Below are 15,646 nucleotides of genomic sequence, written 5' to 3'. Positions count from 1 at the left end.
GAGGACCGTGTTTGTCCCCCCGGGGGAAGGTTCGGGGGGCGGGGGAGGCCGCAGTCCTCATGCCCGTTCAGCACAGCCGGCTGGGACAGGCCCCACTTGGCGGGCAGACAGGAACTACAGGAGGACGCGCGGCAGACCCCGGCCAGAGCAAGAACCACAGGCGGGGCCCCCAGCAGGCAGGGCTGCCCCCCTGCTACCCCCATCAGAGCCCCATCTGCCTTTATGCCCTGTGCGCACCTTCTCTAGGCAGAGCGACCGGGGTGGGGGGGTGGGGCAGCAAGCGGGGCGTTTGCTTCTTCACCCCACCCGGGGTGGTGGGAGGCTCAGCCAGCCCCATGTCACCTCTGTGGCTGGGCCACCTGCTGTGCTGCCCAAGGTGAGGCGAGAGCCTGGCCCCAGGGAAGGGCCACTAAGCCGGGCGAGCAAATGGGGCAGAAACGGGAGGAGCCGATAGGGCCTCCTCAGCTCCCGGGGACGCTCAGCGGTGGCGGGTCTGCCGCAGCTCAGCACCGGCTGTCGGCACCTGCCCAGGCGCTCGTCTCGTGAGCCACGCTCCCGCGCCCACAAGCACCTCCCGCCGGCACTGCTCGTGCGCCCGGCCCCCTGGCACCTGCCCCCCGCTTCCTGGGCAGACGGAGGTGTGACCGGCAGGTCCTCCCATAGGGGCAAAGGACACACCACAGGGCAAGCCGTGGCCAAACATGTCAGCTGCACGGTTTACTGAAAGTTCTCCCTTGAACTCCGGGGGTCGCTTTTTAAAAAGAGGATCCTTCCTTAGAAGGCAGACCTTGCTCTGTTACCACCCTGCCCCGTGGCCCGCGTCCAGCTAGGGCTCCTTCCGACGCTTCTAGATGCTGGGTCCCCACACGGGAGCTCTGCCAGGGCAAAGCGCACAGCACCAGCCATCTCTCATTCCTATCAACACGCGGCCGCTCCAGCCACTCACCCGTCTCTTCTCCTCTCTCTCCCGCAGCAAGGCCTCTCTGTCCCCAAGCTTGACCACGGTCGGCAGCCCTGAAAAGCCAAGTGGGAGAGGTGGGGCCCAGCCCCCCCGCCCCCGTGGCCCTCGCGCCCCCTTGCTGCTCATGGTGCTTCCACGTTAACTGGAACATGAGGAGGCCTCACCACTCATGACACGGGGGCCAGAGATCATGAAATGGGACATGTCACCTGAGTATTAGAATCTATAATTTCCCGTGCAGCCGAAACCCCCACGATGTCAACAGACACTGGGTGAAACTGGCCAGCAGTCCTGCAGGCCATCTGCCAAGGGACAGATCATAAGGAAGGGTGGCCGGTGCCCAGCAGCAATACGCAGTCAGGCCGCATGCCTGTCAGACACGGGAGGTATCCAGAACAACTAGAGCAATAAACCTACAAGGCCACCCCCTTGGGGCCACAGGGGTGCCACTCTGGGACTCCTCATGGTAAAAACCCCTTGACCTCTGACCCCGTCCTGGAATTCTTTCAAAACCAGCTCCCAACCCCAGCATCCCTCCCATGTCCCTGCCCACCACGCCCGAAGTTCCTGATGATGGGCCCCCAGACGTGGCCAGGAGGACCCACCTTCGTGATCTTCAAACCGCACCCCGAGCTCGGGCAGGATGTCATCCCGCAGGGCATCGCTCAGTTGCAGGACCTCAGGGACTGTGGACAAAGACAGTGGTTCAGTCCAACCAGACACACAAGGAGCACCAGGACGCGCCCAGTGTGCACCTTCCCAAGTGCTCTGGAGGGAGCCGTGGCCCAGGCACAAAGGACGTGGCTGCCAGCGAGGGCGACGGTTTGTGCACCGCCTTAGGACCCCGTTCTGAGGCAGGTGCCATCTGAAGATGCACCCACGCAGCTCCTGGGGATTCAGAGCAGGAAGTCAGGGCCGCCCAAAGCCAAGTGGGCAGCTGGTCCAGGAAAATTAGGTTTCTCCTCCCAGAAAAGAGGCTCAGAAACACCCCCCCCCCCCCCAAGCTCCCTGGTCAACCGGGAAGGTGTCCAGACCCGACAGCCCTGGCACAGCGATTCAGAAAGGCAGCCATGTTCCACACTCCAGGACCCAGGGACCCAAGGCCACACGTGCTCTGAGGCCACCCAGAAATGCTGCTAAGGCTCCCCGCACTCTTCACGCCCTGGTCAGGCCTGCCTGGCACAGAGAAACGTCCGGCTAGGACGAGTGTGTCGGCGGCTGTCAGGAACCCGCTCCGGTGCTCCATGCTCCCTCAGCCCCTCGCCTCATGAACTGTGCTCCCGCATCCACATGCACCTCCCGTCCTCCAAACGTCCTTGTGGCGAGGCGGCTAGGCCCAGGAGCCGCTGGGTTCCAAGCACCCACCAGCGAGAGCCAGAACTGGGTCTGGAGGTTGGGGTGAAGCCCACAGCGGCCAGCATCTCTCACCGATGTGCAAGGCCCAGCCAAGGGATCGGGAAGCGCTGGAGGCCAGGGCGGACAGGTGTCCATGCTGTGCTGCAGCGACACGGCATCAAACACTAGCTCCACTGTGGGTACGCGGCTCTCGGCCAGGCCTCGGCACACCTCAGGTGTGGCTGGAATGGGCAGAGGGCCTGGGAAGCCCAGGAGAAGGCGCAGAGCCTGGCCATCCCACGGGCTTTGAAGTGACTTTTCTAAGAAAGACGGTACACGCCAGCACACACAGTGGGCAGAGTGGGCAGGGACGAAAAGAGCACCCGTGTGGCCTTCAGGCCTGAACGGCACGGTCCCTGCAGGGTCAGAAGTACGGGCCCTGTTCCCAGGAGGCTCAGCACCGGGGACCACACGGCAGGGAGAGGCTGTCCGTTTGCCGCCGCTGAGAATGAAGAGCACGTGGGGCCTCACTCAGAAGCTCGGGGGTGAGAAACTGACTTCGGTGAAGGAGACTCAGCTGCAGTCAGAACAGGGCGGGTGGCGGGTAACGCAGCCCCACCTCTCATGTCTGTGCAGTGGGGACATGTGGCCGTCCCTGAGAGCAGCTGCGAGGAGCCATAAGGTGCCACGTGTGGGAGCAGGCTAGCGCAGCTCTGCTCACAGGGTCTGGTGGCACTGAGGATGAGGCATTCTGGGGGCAGCTGTCTTTCAAAGCCAGGTCTCAGACTGGCCTGCCCCCCAGCTCCCAGAAGGCCCCCTGGCCCGCCAAGTCCCCCACAGGCCCAGCCTGTGCTAAACGGGCCCCGGGGGAAGTCAGCGTGGAAGCTGGGCTGCCACAGGGCATGGGGCACAATCCGTCTCAGAAAGCTCTGACGGCGACAAATCCCAGGACGTCAGGGGACAGGAGGCCTGCACCTGGTCTCGTCGTACTGTGGACGCACCGCGACCAGCGTCTGCCGCATCCTCAGCCCTCCCTCGGACATCTGCCTGCACTGCCGGCCCACCCCAAGTAGTTCTGCACGCCCTCGCCACAGGGCTGTGAGGGACGCCTACACCAGAAACCCGACGCCAGCCCCCACTCCTGCCCAAGCCACCGACGCAGACCGGGCATGCACACGCCCTGCCCTCCGCTGCGCCTTGTGCGGCCGGGGCCCATGGGGCCACTTGCTGTGGGATAGATGAATGATGAACGGATCTCAGAGGACTTCCACGCCCCCACAAGCACAGCCACCTCCAGGAAGCTTCCCAACACTGCTCAAGGAAAAGCCATCTCTGCCTCTCCAGCCTTCCCAGCATGGCTGATGGGACAACACCCTTTATCCTTGCTCCCTGCCCTCGCCCTGCCGATAGCCCCTGTGGAGGGCTGACCCTGGGGCAGGAGCTGGGGCAAGCTAACCAGAACTGGAAGGAAAGGAAGCCAGGGGCCGCCATCACCACCATCAGCTGACCGTCGGCTCCCTGCCTGGTGGTAGGAACTCCAGGCCCATGCTGTCCTCTGGGTGTGGGCTCCGCAGAGCCGAGGACGATGGCCACCACCATCACGGTGACACCTGCTCTGTCCACACAGCTCAGAATCCGCCCCCCCCCGACACACACACACACCAACCTTCCAAACCTTTTGATTACTTTGGGGGCTCGCCTTCTCCTCCCCTGCCTTCCGAGTCACATACTGACCAGGCCCAGCGTGCACAATGAAGAGCTCCCACAAGCCAGTGACAGGATGAATGACCCCACGAGACACGGGCACAGGGCCTGAAGGGACAGCTCTCCAGAGGAGAGGCACACGTGGCCACGAGGTGCAGGGAACGGGGCTCCACACCACACACCACCAGGGAAGCCTGCAGCAGAGCCCCATGGAGATGCCCCACAGACTGCCAGGACTGACAACCGTCTTTGTACAGCCAGGAAATGACAAGCGTTGGCAAGGGCGTGGAGACAGCGTGGGACACGGGGTTCTTCCAAGAGTCACACATGCAACAGCCCCATGACCCCCATGGGGCCCCTCCTAGGGACAGCCCGCTCCACCACCTGCAATGCCGCCAGCAGCAACACTAGGCTTTGGGGAGTGTCCGCCCCGGGCAGGTCCAGGTCCGCAGCTCCGGCTGTGCAGCCGGGAGCTAGGGGAGAAGCCTGGACGGAGCAGGGCCGTCACATGGAGAAGCAGCGCCGGGGGAGGTGGGGCTGTGCCCTGGGACAGCAGAGGCCACCCCGAGAAGCAGGGCACACGCAGGACAACTGCTCCCGAGGGTGAGACCACAAAGGCACGGCCACAACCGTGGGCACGCTCTTCCAAGGAGGGAAGCAGTTTCCCAGCTGCTAAGTGCCCAGAAGAGGAAGACGGGCTTCCCCGGGTGTGGTCGCTGGGGCGCCCCTGGCCACGTGGGCCAGCCACAAGCACCTCGCACTCCTGTTGACTCCAAGAGGCTCAGATTGTAGCAGGTTCTAGAAAAAGACGCTTTCCATTGTGATCACTGCTAACGAGCAACAGCTCAGAAGCACTTTGTGCGAACACACCGAGTAGAGACACCCCGTCAGCACTTCCCTCGCAGGCCGAGATGGCCCGGCCCAGGCCCGTCCCTGCCTGGCATGGGGCTCACAGAGTCCACAGAGCTCAGGCACCCAGAGGCATGTGGGCATGGGGAGGGAGCGGATCTGCCAGGGCTGGCTACAACCATTGGGGCCAGAGACAAGAGCGGAGAACAGACTGGGCACTGAACAGGGAGACCTGTCAGGCCACTGAAGGGAAACTCAGGAGAGGACACAGAAGGCCACAGAACCTGCCCACGGACAAACGAATGAGCAAAATGTCATCTATGCACACAGTGGTAGATGACCCAGCCTTAAAGAGGAAGGAAATTCTGACACCTGCCACAGTGGGGATGGACCTAAAGGACACCAATCACACCGACTGAAATAAGCAAGTCACGAAATGACAAATACTACAGGATTCTCCGTGTACGAGGCCCTTGGGGGGGGTCAGATTCACACAGAGAATGGATGGTGGGCGCTGGGGCCAGGGGAGGGATGGGGGTCGGTGACTTCTGGGGACAGAGAGTGGACGGTGGACACTGGGGAGAGTGGTAGGGGTCACTGTTTCATGGGGACAGAGTCTCCATTGGGGAAGATGCAAAGTTCTGAGGACGGATGGTGGGGCTGGCTGCACAATGGCGGGAACGTGCTTAGGGCCCCTGAGCTGTGGGCTTGCTCACGACTGATTAGATGATACATTTTATACATTACGTGGGTTTTACTAAAAATGAAACAACATGAAAGGAGAGGGGTATTCTGACCACACCCGTGGCCTCCCTCCTCTTCTAACTTCTCCCCAAATTCCCAAGCCTCTCTTAGTCAGACGCCCCCAGCCCCCCCCCAGCGCATGTCCTCCCTGGGCAGGGCTGAGTTCTGGCCAACACAGCTGTGGGCATTGGGGAAACGGTGTCTTACTCACCTGTTAGGCGAGCACCAGGCACCTGGGAAACTTGGCTGAAGGCATGACCTCAAGGCCTACCCTAAGCTTCTCACTCTGTCATTCTGTCTCCGTGGCCAGCCCAGGGTAACAGGACAGCCAGGTGCTCAACAAAGACTCAGTACCTGCTGTTGCTGCTGGTAGGTGGGGAGCTGTCTTCAGCCCAGAAGGCTTTTCTTGTCTATGGAGCCCAAAGTGCACAGGCCCCAGGTCTCTGGCTCCCAGAAGGCGCCCTATCTGCAGGGCCCCAGGTCCGTGGGTCCTGGGCCACGGGCTCAGGCAGGATGACCTCACTCCACCTGGGCCTCAGGGCAGGAGAGCACTGCAGGTAGACAAGGCGCATACAGCGTAGACACAACTACCATCATCCCGACTCAGCAATTTGGCCTCTTTGTCTGTTTGCCTGAGCAACAAACAAAACAAAGCGAAAAGAGAAAGCAAGCCAAGGAGAGGTAAAACCAAACTCCTCCCCAGGCCAGTCGACAGGAGGTACTCTCAGGGCCTGCGCAAGCCCCTGGCCCGGTCTGCGTGCTGTGCACGGCCTCCGATGGCTCTCGGTCACCAGCACCTGCCAGGAAGGATGCTGCGCTGCAGGGGGACAGCCGGAAAGAGGTGCCCTGGCTGCCCCCCGAGGCTGAGATGCCAGTGCTGTCAACGTGGCTGGACGAGGCAGCATGGCTCCGGCAGAGTCCATCAGGCTTTCTCCAGTGCTTTAAAACAGTGAGGGCGCCAGGTACTAGAGAGAGGGTGTTTAGTCAGTGGGTCCAAACACCCGGCCTAAAGCCCCCTGCTCCCCACAACAGCACTGTCAGATCCAGGCTCCTCCTGGGGCGCCCATGGCCTTGGGGTCTCCTGCCCTCTTGCTCTGCCCTCCCTGGAACAGGCCCAGGCCTGCTCTTTCATCTCCAAGGTGCGGCTCCCTCCAGCAGCTCCCTGAGCACCCCATCGGGCCCTCTGCCCGCTCCATCCTCACGGCACCCCACCTGGGCCCACTCTGCAGGGATGGCGGCCAGGGGAGCTCCAGGTGTAACTACCTGTCAGAGGGGCCTGGGGAAGGAGCACGGCACCGCAGGTGACAGGTGGCATTTGCAGTGAGCGACTCCCACATGACCCTCCCCGGCAAGGCTCCAACTCTCTATGAAATGCTGAGCACTGAATGGGGCAGCATGCACGTGGGCGGAGCGCAGCAGAGCAGACCCGGCCCCGCCTGGGTTCAGCACGCCCGTCGGCCACCCCGACAGCGCAGGGTGAAACGCACGCTCCGGCTCACAGCCGATCCAAATGGGTCTGCAATGACGCAGCACTCTCCTAGTCTCCAAGGACACACGACAGTGACCGACCTCGGGAATGTCGGTGATGGGCAGCTGGCCGCATGCCATGAGGCGGCCCCGGGGGAGGCCCCTCGAGTGCAAGGCAGCTGGCCCCCACCACGCCCGAGCAGAATGACAGTTGGGGCGGCACCGGGACTCCCCCGGCTCCCCATTATCACTTCTGGAAGCAAGGACGGGCACTGGCGAGCCCCCGGCCTGCAGATGCCCCAAAAGTAGAAATGAGCCCCGCGCAGACGGGAGGGCAGGGCACTCAGGGCCTCGTTCTGCCTTTCCACTCAAATAATGCAGGTGAAGAAACCCCGCCTCTCACACACGTCCTCGGCCCCCACCCGGCTGTCCTGCCCTGAGGGGGACACCAGTGTCGAGAGACGTGGTGGCTGTCACGACGTGGGGGGGGCGGCCCTGCAGATGTCGTGCCCCAGGCCAGGCGCTGCTAACACCCGACGGCGCCCAGGGCGGCCCCACACAGACAAACCCCAGCAAGGAAGAGCCTCACCTTTTTGCTCTCGGGCAATTTTTCGCACGCCTTCTCTGAACTCAGACAACACCTGCAGGTAGGGCATGACCGTGGACTCCAGCTGCGGAAAGAACAGGTTCACTCAGAGTCAAGCTTGGCCTCTATTTATGGATAGGGCTTGGCGCGCGTGGAAGGCTGGAAGGGGCAGGGATGCCGCTGTCCCAGAGGTGGGACACACACCCCCCCACCAAACACTTGGTCTACACCGGGTATGCGGGTCCCCGCATGGACGACGCGGACCACAGACAGGAGGACAGCTTCCCTCCTGGCCCAGCCCGACAAGTTCTGCAAGCCACTCTGTTCAACTGCTCACAGGAGTGGTTCTGCCTCCGGTCAGACACGCTATTCAAAAAAAACCCTGTCTTTACAGATAAACGGTTCAACGTGGGTGTCTGTCGGGTAGGCTGTTCTGGGAGGCTGACGCTGTCCCTCCTGGGCTGGGAGTGGAGGCCAGCACCATGGAGCCGGGCTGTGCCTGCGTCCAACCTGTGGCCACACACACGCTTGTACAAGAGGAACCAGAGTCTCCAAGAACTGTCTCTCTCTCTCTCTCTCTCTCTCTCTCTCTCTCTCTCACACACACACACACACACACTCTCTCTCTCTCTCTCTCACACACACACACACACACACACACACACACACACACACACACACACACACACACACACACACACACACGTTCGCATCTACGCCACAGTTAACTACCTGCAGTAACCCAGGAGCGGTGCTGGCACGGAAAGCCTGATAGAAACGAAAACCAAAGACAGCAGAATCCAAACTGGAGAAACAATGATTTTATAAAATCTTTTCCTTTGCATCTTTCCTCTTTTTCCAGTAGGCTTTTAAGCAAAATCTCTCCCTGCCTCTTAATTAAGTCCTTCGGTGGCTCACTCACCGAAGTAATAATCACTACCCACAGAAGCCAGCTAGGCTGACAAGCCCCCGGCCTGACCTGGCCTCCCATGTCCCAGTCCTGCACCCAGCTGGGCCGCCGTGCTCATGCAGGGGGACCGGCATCAGGGTTTTTGCTCTTTATCTCCACCAGGCACGGAGACCGCCATGGTGAGCCTTGGCGCAGGGGGACGGAGGCCTCAGCCAGCAGGGTCTGTGCGGAGGAGGGGTGCCCTGGTGGCCCTGTGGACCCCACTCGCGTGCACTGCACACCACTCAGTATGGGCCTCATCAAGACTATCTGCCCCGCTCCTAAAACAATTCAGATTTGGAAGCTGACACAGAAACTTCAAAAGCTGTGAAGCCCACGAAGGGGTCCCGCCCTTTGGCCTGGCAGGGCTGCCTGCCCTGTCACCTCACGGCTGCTTGTTCCCACACACAGCCTTCAAAGGGCCCATTGAGGTCACGCGCAAAGCCCCCACACAACCAGCACATTAAAAGCACTGTTTTTAAGCTCGAGAGCAGACTGTCTCTAGTGCAGAAAGTGTTTTCTCTCTTTCTCTTTTTCTAAGAAACTCAGTGTGTAGCATCATGTATACAAGACGAGAGCAGTTGTGTGGGTTTCCTTTCTGAGAAGCACCGAGGGAGGTTAAAGCCTTTAGACCAACCAGCTTTAGGGCGAGTGGAGCCCGGAGGATGTGGGCCCAGAGCTCGGCAGGCCTTCTTCCTGACACAACCTGGTTTCTTTTCGGAAGCCAGTTCTTGGGGAGACAGCTGTACGCTCCTCCTGCAGAAGAAGGGTCTTCACACCAGCTACCATCCAGAAACAGAATTCTAAAAGGGTTTGGCCTTTTTACTTTGTCCTTGCTTCCTGTTTTCCTTTAAATAAGTTAGATCTAAATACCCACACACACATTCTCATCAAATCATTAAAGATCAGGCCTGAAAAGTGTCTGAGATGAGCCTGAACAAGCATGTGCCATGAGGGAGGGTCATCATGCAGCGGAAACCGCCAGTACCGGGGTGATGCTGGCCACTGCTGGGGAACTTTCTCCCGACCAGACGCACCGCCCGGTGTGCTATCTGAATGCACGCGTGCAAGAATGTCAGCGCACAGGAATCCATTACCATGCGGCTATAGCTCAAGCAAAGTTGGTCCCGTTGAGCCTGCTATCCGGGACTGAGCTCACGGCCGGCACATGGCAGTACAAGCACCCCCAAGAGTGGGTCAGGGAGCAAGGTTGAGCTCGCGCACGCGGGGGGGGGGGGGGGGGCGGGGCAGCTGACTGTGTTCAATCCCCAGCCGGGTCCAGGTGAGCCCCAGGGCTCGGTCTGGAAGGTCCAGGGCCGGTGGGACCTAACATGGGCCTCCAAATGTCCACAGGGCTGGCCCAGGAGGGGAGCGAGGAAGGGAAGGGAGCAGGTGTGGAAGGCAGGAGAGTGTTCCTCGACACGGGCACCATTTCCCGGGGAGGGGGTGCGACCCCCAGGGAGGGACTTCTCTGTGCCCAGGGGTGCTCTACTCACATCGAGGCTGGTTCCGGGTCCTCTCACTGGGAATCCCAGGGAGCTTTCCTCCTCGATGGCCCCGAAGATCTACAAAGAGAAACAGACGTGCAGGATGAGTGTGTCAAGAGGTCCTGAGAAGGGGCCCGCGGTGACCGGACCTCCGCGGTCACGGCCAAGGCCCACTGCCTGCGTGCACGTGGCATGGCGAGTGCCTCAGGTGCCTGCAGTTCGAGGGCTGCCTACCTTCAGCATGTGGGTGAGGTACAGAGCGATGCTTTCCAGCAGAGCCCGGTTGGGGGTCCTCCTGGCGGCCTTCCGGGCCGCCATGTACAGGTTGCACTGGCTGACCAGAGCCCTCATTTCTTCCAAGACCGTGCGTGTGTCGACGTTGTCACACAGGGCCTCGTGCACCGCTGCCTTCTTGTCATAAAAGCTAAGCAAGAGGAACGGGAGAGTCAGCCAGTAACACAGCACACGTGCACCCGAGCGGTCCAGCAGCCGGAACACGGTCCACGCGGACGCAGCACGCTCGCGGGTGGGTCTGCCACGGGGCAGCACAGAACACGGGCGTGCTCGCAGACCCCAGAGAAGTCTCCTACCTCTTGTTCAGTTCTGATTCTTCATCTTCCCACTTTTCAAACCGACCGGTTATATCAACGGGAGCTCGAAGGATGTCTTTCACATTTAGGAAAAACTCCTGAGGTCAGAAAATTTGGATTAATCTCATTTAGAAGACTTTTCCACCCGAGCAGTATCCGGGAGAGAGCTATCACGGTGAAGCGCGTCTCCTTCACGTATAATCTGGAAAACCACGGCGCTGACACGGCACCGGCGGCTACAGGGAGCGGAAGGTTCTCCTTCAAGAGGAGACCGGGTTCCAGGCTTAGCCTGGGATACCGGTGCAGCCGACAGGTGTGTGGGAAACGTGCCCCACGGACACCAGAGGAACGTGGGCACCTGACTCTAGCAGGTCAGCATGGGTTTCGGGAAAGGGGCGCGGGACCAACTGCCCCCCCCCCGAGAGTACAGCTGCCGGCACCGGCCTCCCGTTCCCCATCAGCAGACACGGGAGCGGGAACGACCCCGGCGCAGCAGAGTGGAGGAGGAGGGGGCACTTACGTTCATGAACTTCTCATACTGCAGTGCCGACTCCATGGTGTTGCTCGAGTAATCCAGCGTGTCCTTCCAGGAGTGCATGAGGAAGGCCAGCCGCAGCTGCCGTGCTGGGACAGGGGACAGCACTGCGGTCGGTCCCCTCAGCCCCCCGAGCAGCCACCGCCACCATGCCTCCACAAAAAGGGGCGCTTGGGTCCTGGGCGGTCAGGCTTACCGGAGTGCTTCTTCAAGGCATCTTTAATGGTGATGAAGTTTTTGAGTGACTTGGACATCTTGCAGCCAGCGATGGTCAGGTGGCCCGTGTGCAAGAAGTAGTGCACCCAGCAGTCATTCTCGAAGTAGGCCTGCTCGGGACGGGGTGGAGAGGGCGAGCTTGGGGCGCCATGAGGCACCTCTGCTGGCCGGGTGCTCTGCAGGTACTTTGTTCACGCAGTGACGCAGAAGAGGGGGCAGCTCTGTGAGCGGGGGCCACTGGGGCTCAGAGGGATGGCCCTGGACCAGTGAGCCAAGAGGCAACAGCCGGTTCCAATCCAGGCCTGTCTGTTGCCAACACTCAGGCTGTTTGTGCAGGAAATCAAACCGAACAATGAGGGTTCAAATCCCACCAGCCAGACCCTGATGTGGGCATCAGGCCATGCTCAGCACCTCGCTGGCAGCGCCCCTGGCTGCTTCTACCACCACGGGGCGGGGCGGGGCCTCGAGCCCCCCCCTCAGTGGACACAGCGACCCCAGCCTCCACCTACCTCCGACTGGGCCAGCTCGTTGTCATGGTGGGGGAACCGGAGGTCAAAGCCCCCCCCGTGAATGTCCATCGAGGCTCCCAGGAGAGTGCCTGCCATGGCAGAGCATTCGATGTGCCATCCCGGACGCCCCTAAAGATCCAAACGGGACCGCGTGACCAACCAGCCTACCCTCGGTCCAGGCCTTCAAGTGTCCCGTGTTCATGACCCTCAAAACCTCTGAGCCTTATTCAAGGTCCCAGCAAGCACTGCAGGCCGAGGCGGGCTGAGGCTCACGTTACTCCCAGAACTGCCCAGCCCGGACCAGAGGCAGGTGCCAACACCCCCTCCCCCAGCCCTGGGCCATCGGGACCATTGTCACAGGGAACATCAGAGGGTGGACTGGCCTCCAGCAGCAAGCACCACTCAGAGTCTAAGGCTGTGAGGACACAGGGGCCTTGTAGTCCACCCACCCGCACCCCAGCGGCACAGGGGCAGAGTCCCGGAAGGGAAGTCACATGTCCACAGGCCCACGAGGGTCTGCGGCATCCGGATCCCCAGAACAGGGCGCGCCCCCCACTGCAGCCCGCGCCTTCCTGGGAGCACACCTTTCCCCACGGGCACGGCCAGGACGGCTCGCCTGGCTTGGAGGCTTTCCACAGGGCAAAGTCGTTGGGGGACCGCTTCTCGCTCAGGCGGTCTGCCGAGATGCTCAGGTCACCTGCGGACACGAGGAAGCGGGTCACCCAATGCTGCCTGGTGGACAGAACCATGTCACTGCAAGGCCGCTTCTGGGGGCTACTGGCCAACGCTTCGAATTTCCACTTATTTCCTCAGTCAGCACGCGGCTTCACTACGACCAGATGTTAGCGCTGCCCCAGCGCATCCATGTATGAAACCGCATATAAGCTCCGATTCCCGGGGGACCTGAACCACACCTGCCGGCTCCCCAGATACCCCTCTCCCCGCCCACCCCCCACAGCTGCGGCCCGGGTCTAGGGTAAGCCACGGCTCTCGGGTCTGAGGGGTGAGGCCATGGTATTTGGTGGCAGCTCTTGCAGGTGGGGCCTCGTGCCAACGGTCTGCACAGCTCCCAGTGTCTGAGGACCAGTGGATCCTGCTGGATGTGGCCCCTTGGCCCCAGAGGTGGCAAATCAGGTCAAGTTCGCTTCCCGGATGAGGCCCCCCGGGAAGGCAGACACGGCCTATGTCAGGCGGGAGCGACAGGAAAGGTGTGCACAATCACCGATCACCATAGGAGACTCTCTGGACCACACGCAGGACCCGTGGAGCGCCTTAGTGGCCACGAAAACAAATACCAGCAGTCAGTCTCCTTCAGGCGGTGACCCGGTGAGTGGGAGCAGCACCAGGGCCTTCAGCGCGGTCCCCGGTGCATGGCCTCAATGCTGCCTTTCCCTGGGTGCTGTCGCCCCCTCGTGGAAACTCCAGAACGGTAACGACAGACCCGGCCTAGTGTCCAGGGTTGCCAACGCGGCCTGACCTCAATGACCACCACCTTTCAAGTGCGGAGTCAGGCAACCGCGAAGCCGCCCTGACAGCAGTTGGGAGGGAGAGTGCGCTGAGCATCTTTTTACAACGGACCCGATGGCTACAACACGGGTGCTCCGAGTAGAATATGAGGAAAATACAAGAAGGAACCAGGAAAGAAATGCCACGATCATAAACGAAGGGATGCTTGCTGCTGGCCCTTTGGTGTACTAACCAGACAGACCCAAGCAACAGAACAAACTCTACCCTCCCCCGCGGGGACCTCTCAGCAAGCAGGTCACCGCATCACACCAATGACACAGATGGTTTGATATGGTGCCATGACATTCTTTGAGCCCCCCTACATGTGGCAGATGACGTATATTTAAGCTTTTAATTTCCATTATTACTCATGAATATATTCTGATTTTTAAAACTTTGTTTTGAGAAATTCTGTGACAGAGCAAAGAGGACCCTCTTCCACGCACGGCCCGTGCCCCACGCTTCGGCAACCGTCCCTTCGGTAGTACCTGCTCTTTGCTCTAGTCTCTAAGACGAGTGAGTCACACAATCCCTTCTGCTCCCCTGGTGTCACTTCTCGTCTCCCGCCCCAGAGGCGACGCCCGTGGCCCCACACACATCAGGAGCCGTCTCTACTAGAGCGCCCGCGTGCCAGCGTTCCCGCAGTGGGGAGCTGGCGCTGGGGGTCACAATGTGCTGGAAGCGGGCCTGTCCCCAGAGGAGAGCATGTCCCTCTTCGTCCCTCTGTACTTGCTGTTGGATTCTACTACTCTCGTCCCTGGAACGCAATGCGATTCTAAAGTCAGTCTGGAAGAAGAAAGGTCCAAGAACAAGCGATATTTAAGAACTCCGGGGGGGACCCAGCTGGCTTAGTCGGAAGAGTGAGACTCTCAATCTCGGGGTCACGAGTTCGAGCTCCACGTCGGATACAGAGATTACTTAAACAAAAAACGACAAGAACGAGAACCCAGCTGCGGCCAGATGGCAAGGTGTGCCGTACAGCCGCACGTGCGCTCCCATCTCTGGAGCTCTCCTTCCCCCCTACTGGAGGCGGGCTCCCCGTGGCCTCGCCACCCAAGGCCCCACGTCCGAGCTCCCTGCGCTGCACAGCCCCACTCTCCCTGCACCGTCTCCAGTCACGTGCAGTTTTGTCCAGACATATCTGCGAGTCGTCGGTGTTCATTCATCAGTCTTGCACACGTTTTCCCTTTTCATTCGTCTTTGTGAAGAACCAGAGACTGACTTCTTACGTTATTTCTGTTCCATTCTCTCTTCAATCTTTATCTCCTGCTCTCTCCACTGCTCCTTCAGGAGCTTTCGGGCAGCTTACCCCACCCATCTTCCATCTTTGTTCTCTAACTACTAATTCAAACTACAGGCTGCCCTAAGCTGCAGGTTGTGCCGTGGTGTCACTCAGGACTGTGACGGGCACTGGGTCTGTCCCCTGTCCATGTCCCTTTAGTGCCGGTTGCTGGCTCAGTGTGTCATGGGCAGACGACACAGGCTGCGTAACAAGCGACCGCTGGGGAACCACAGAGACTTCCTCCATGGCCGGTGTGGGTCCTGCGTGAGCATGAGGGAGGGGCCCTGCCTGAATTCGTGCTGTTGAGTCCCAATCTGCTACACAAAGCCCCACTCCCCGTACCCCAATCCTTGCGGGTCTTGTGACCCTCAGCCTGCCTGAGCCACTGCATGTGGACCATGCGCGGTTCCTCCCCTCACAGACGTGGGCCGCCGGCCACACAGCCCCCAAGCGCCCTTGAGGAGACGCCTCCTTTACTCTGACAAACGCCTTTAGCCTTCGATGGCCCAGGGTCTGGTACTAATACTACCAAAGCACCTTAGTCTATCGTTTCTCCACGTTTCCATGTCGTCTTGTGTGAGGTTCCGATGTCTCTTCACAACAGGGCCCCAGAGGTGGAAGTACTTGATCCAAAAGTATTAACATTTTTATGGCCAAACTGCCTTCCAGAAACACTGGAGGGTAGACAGCATGTGCCCCAGCCATGGGAGAGCCATCCCTGCACCACGGGACTGCAGCTTCTGTGGTCTGTCCCAGAGTCCCCGAGAGTGTAAGGGTGGAGAACACCATGAAAGACAAACCTGATTTGGCCTGGTCCTGGGAATGCCTCATGTCTACGCTGAATATGGGGGACCCTTCTTGAAGAATGCCGGGCAGGGGGCTGGAGGGGCTGAACCCCCACAACCAAAACCACGAACAGTCCCCCC

General features: G+C 60.5%; 1 protein-coding gene across 4 annotated transcripts in view; it reads right to left on the bottom strand.

Moving 5' to 3' along the window:
- CARS1 (cysteinyl-tRNA synthetase 1) overlaps positions 1–15,646 on the bottom strand; it is a 46,058-nt gene that overhangs the window by 2,234 nt on the left and 28,178 nt on the right. For all 4 annotated transcript variants that reach the window (XM_027580091.1, XM_027580089.1, XM_027580088.2 and 1 more), the window contains 10 exons: positions 12,517–12,629; positions 11,933–12,061; positions 11,404–11,533; positions 11,193–11,296; positions 10,673–10,770; positions 10,317–10,506; positions 10,092–10,160; positions 7,650–7,731; positions 1,567–1,647; positions 947–1,014 (listed from right to left, as the gene is read on the bottom strand). In XM_027580091.1, the coding sequence (XP_027435892.1) occupies positions 947–1,014; positions 1,567–1,647; positions 7,650–7,731; positions 10,092–10,160; positions 10,317–10,506; positions 10,673–10,770; positions 11,193–11,296; positions 11,404–11,533; positions 11,933–12,061; positions 12,517–12,629 (1,064 nt within the window). The remainder of the gene's footprint in view (positions 1–946; positions 1,015–1,566; positions 1,648–7,649; positions 7,732–10,091; positions 10,161–10,316; positions 10,507–10,672; positions 10,771–11,192; positions 11,297–11,403; positions 11,534–11,932; positions 12,062–12,516; positions 12,630–15,646) is intronic.

This window comes from Zalophus californianus, chromosome 11 (assembly GCF_009762305.2).
Source record: "Zalophus californianus isolate mZalCal1 chromosome 11, mZalCal1.pri.v2, whole genome shotgun sequence".
In the NCBI taxonomy this organism is placed as follows: domain Eukaryota; kingdom Metazoa; phylum Chordata; class Mammalia; order Carnivora; family Otariidae; genus Zalophus; species Zalophus californianus.
This window is presented reverse-complemented; position numbering and strand designations above follow the sequence as displayed.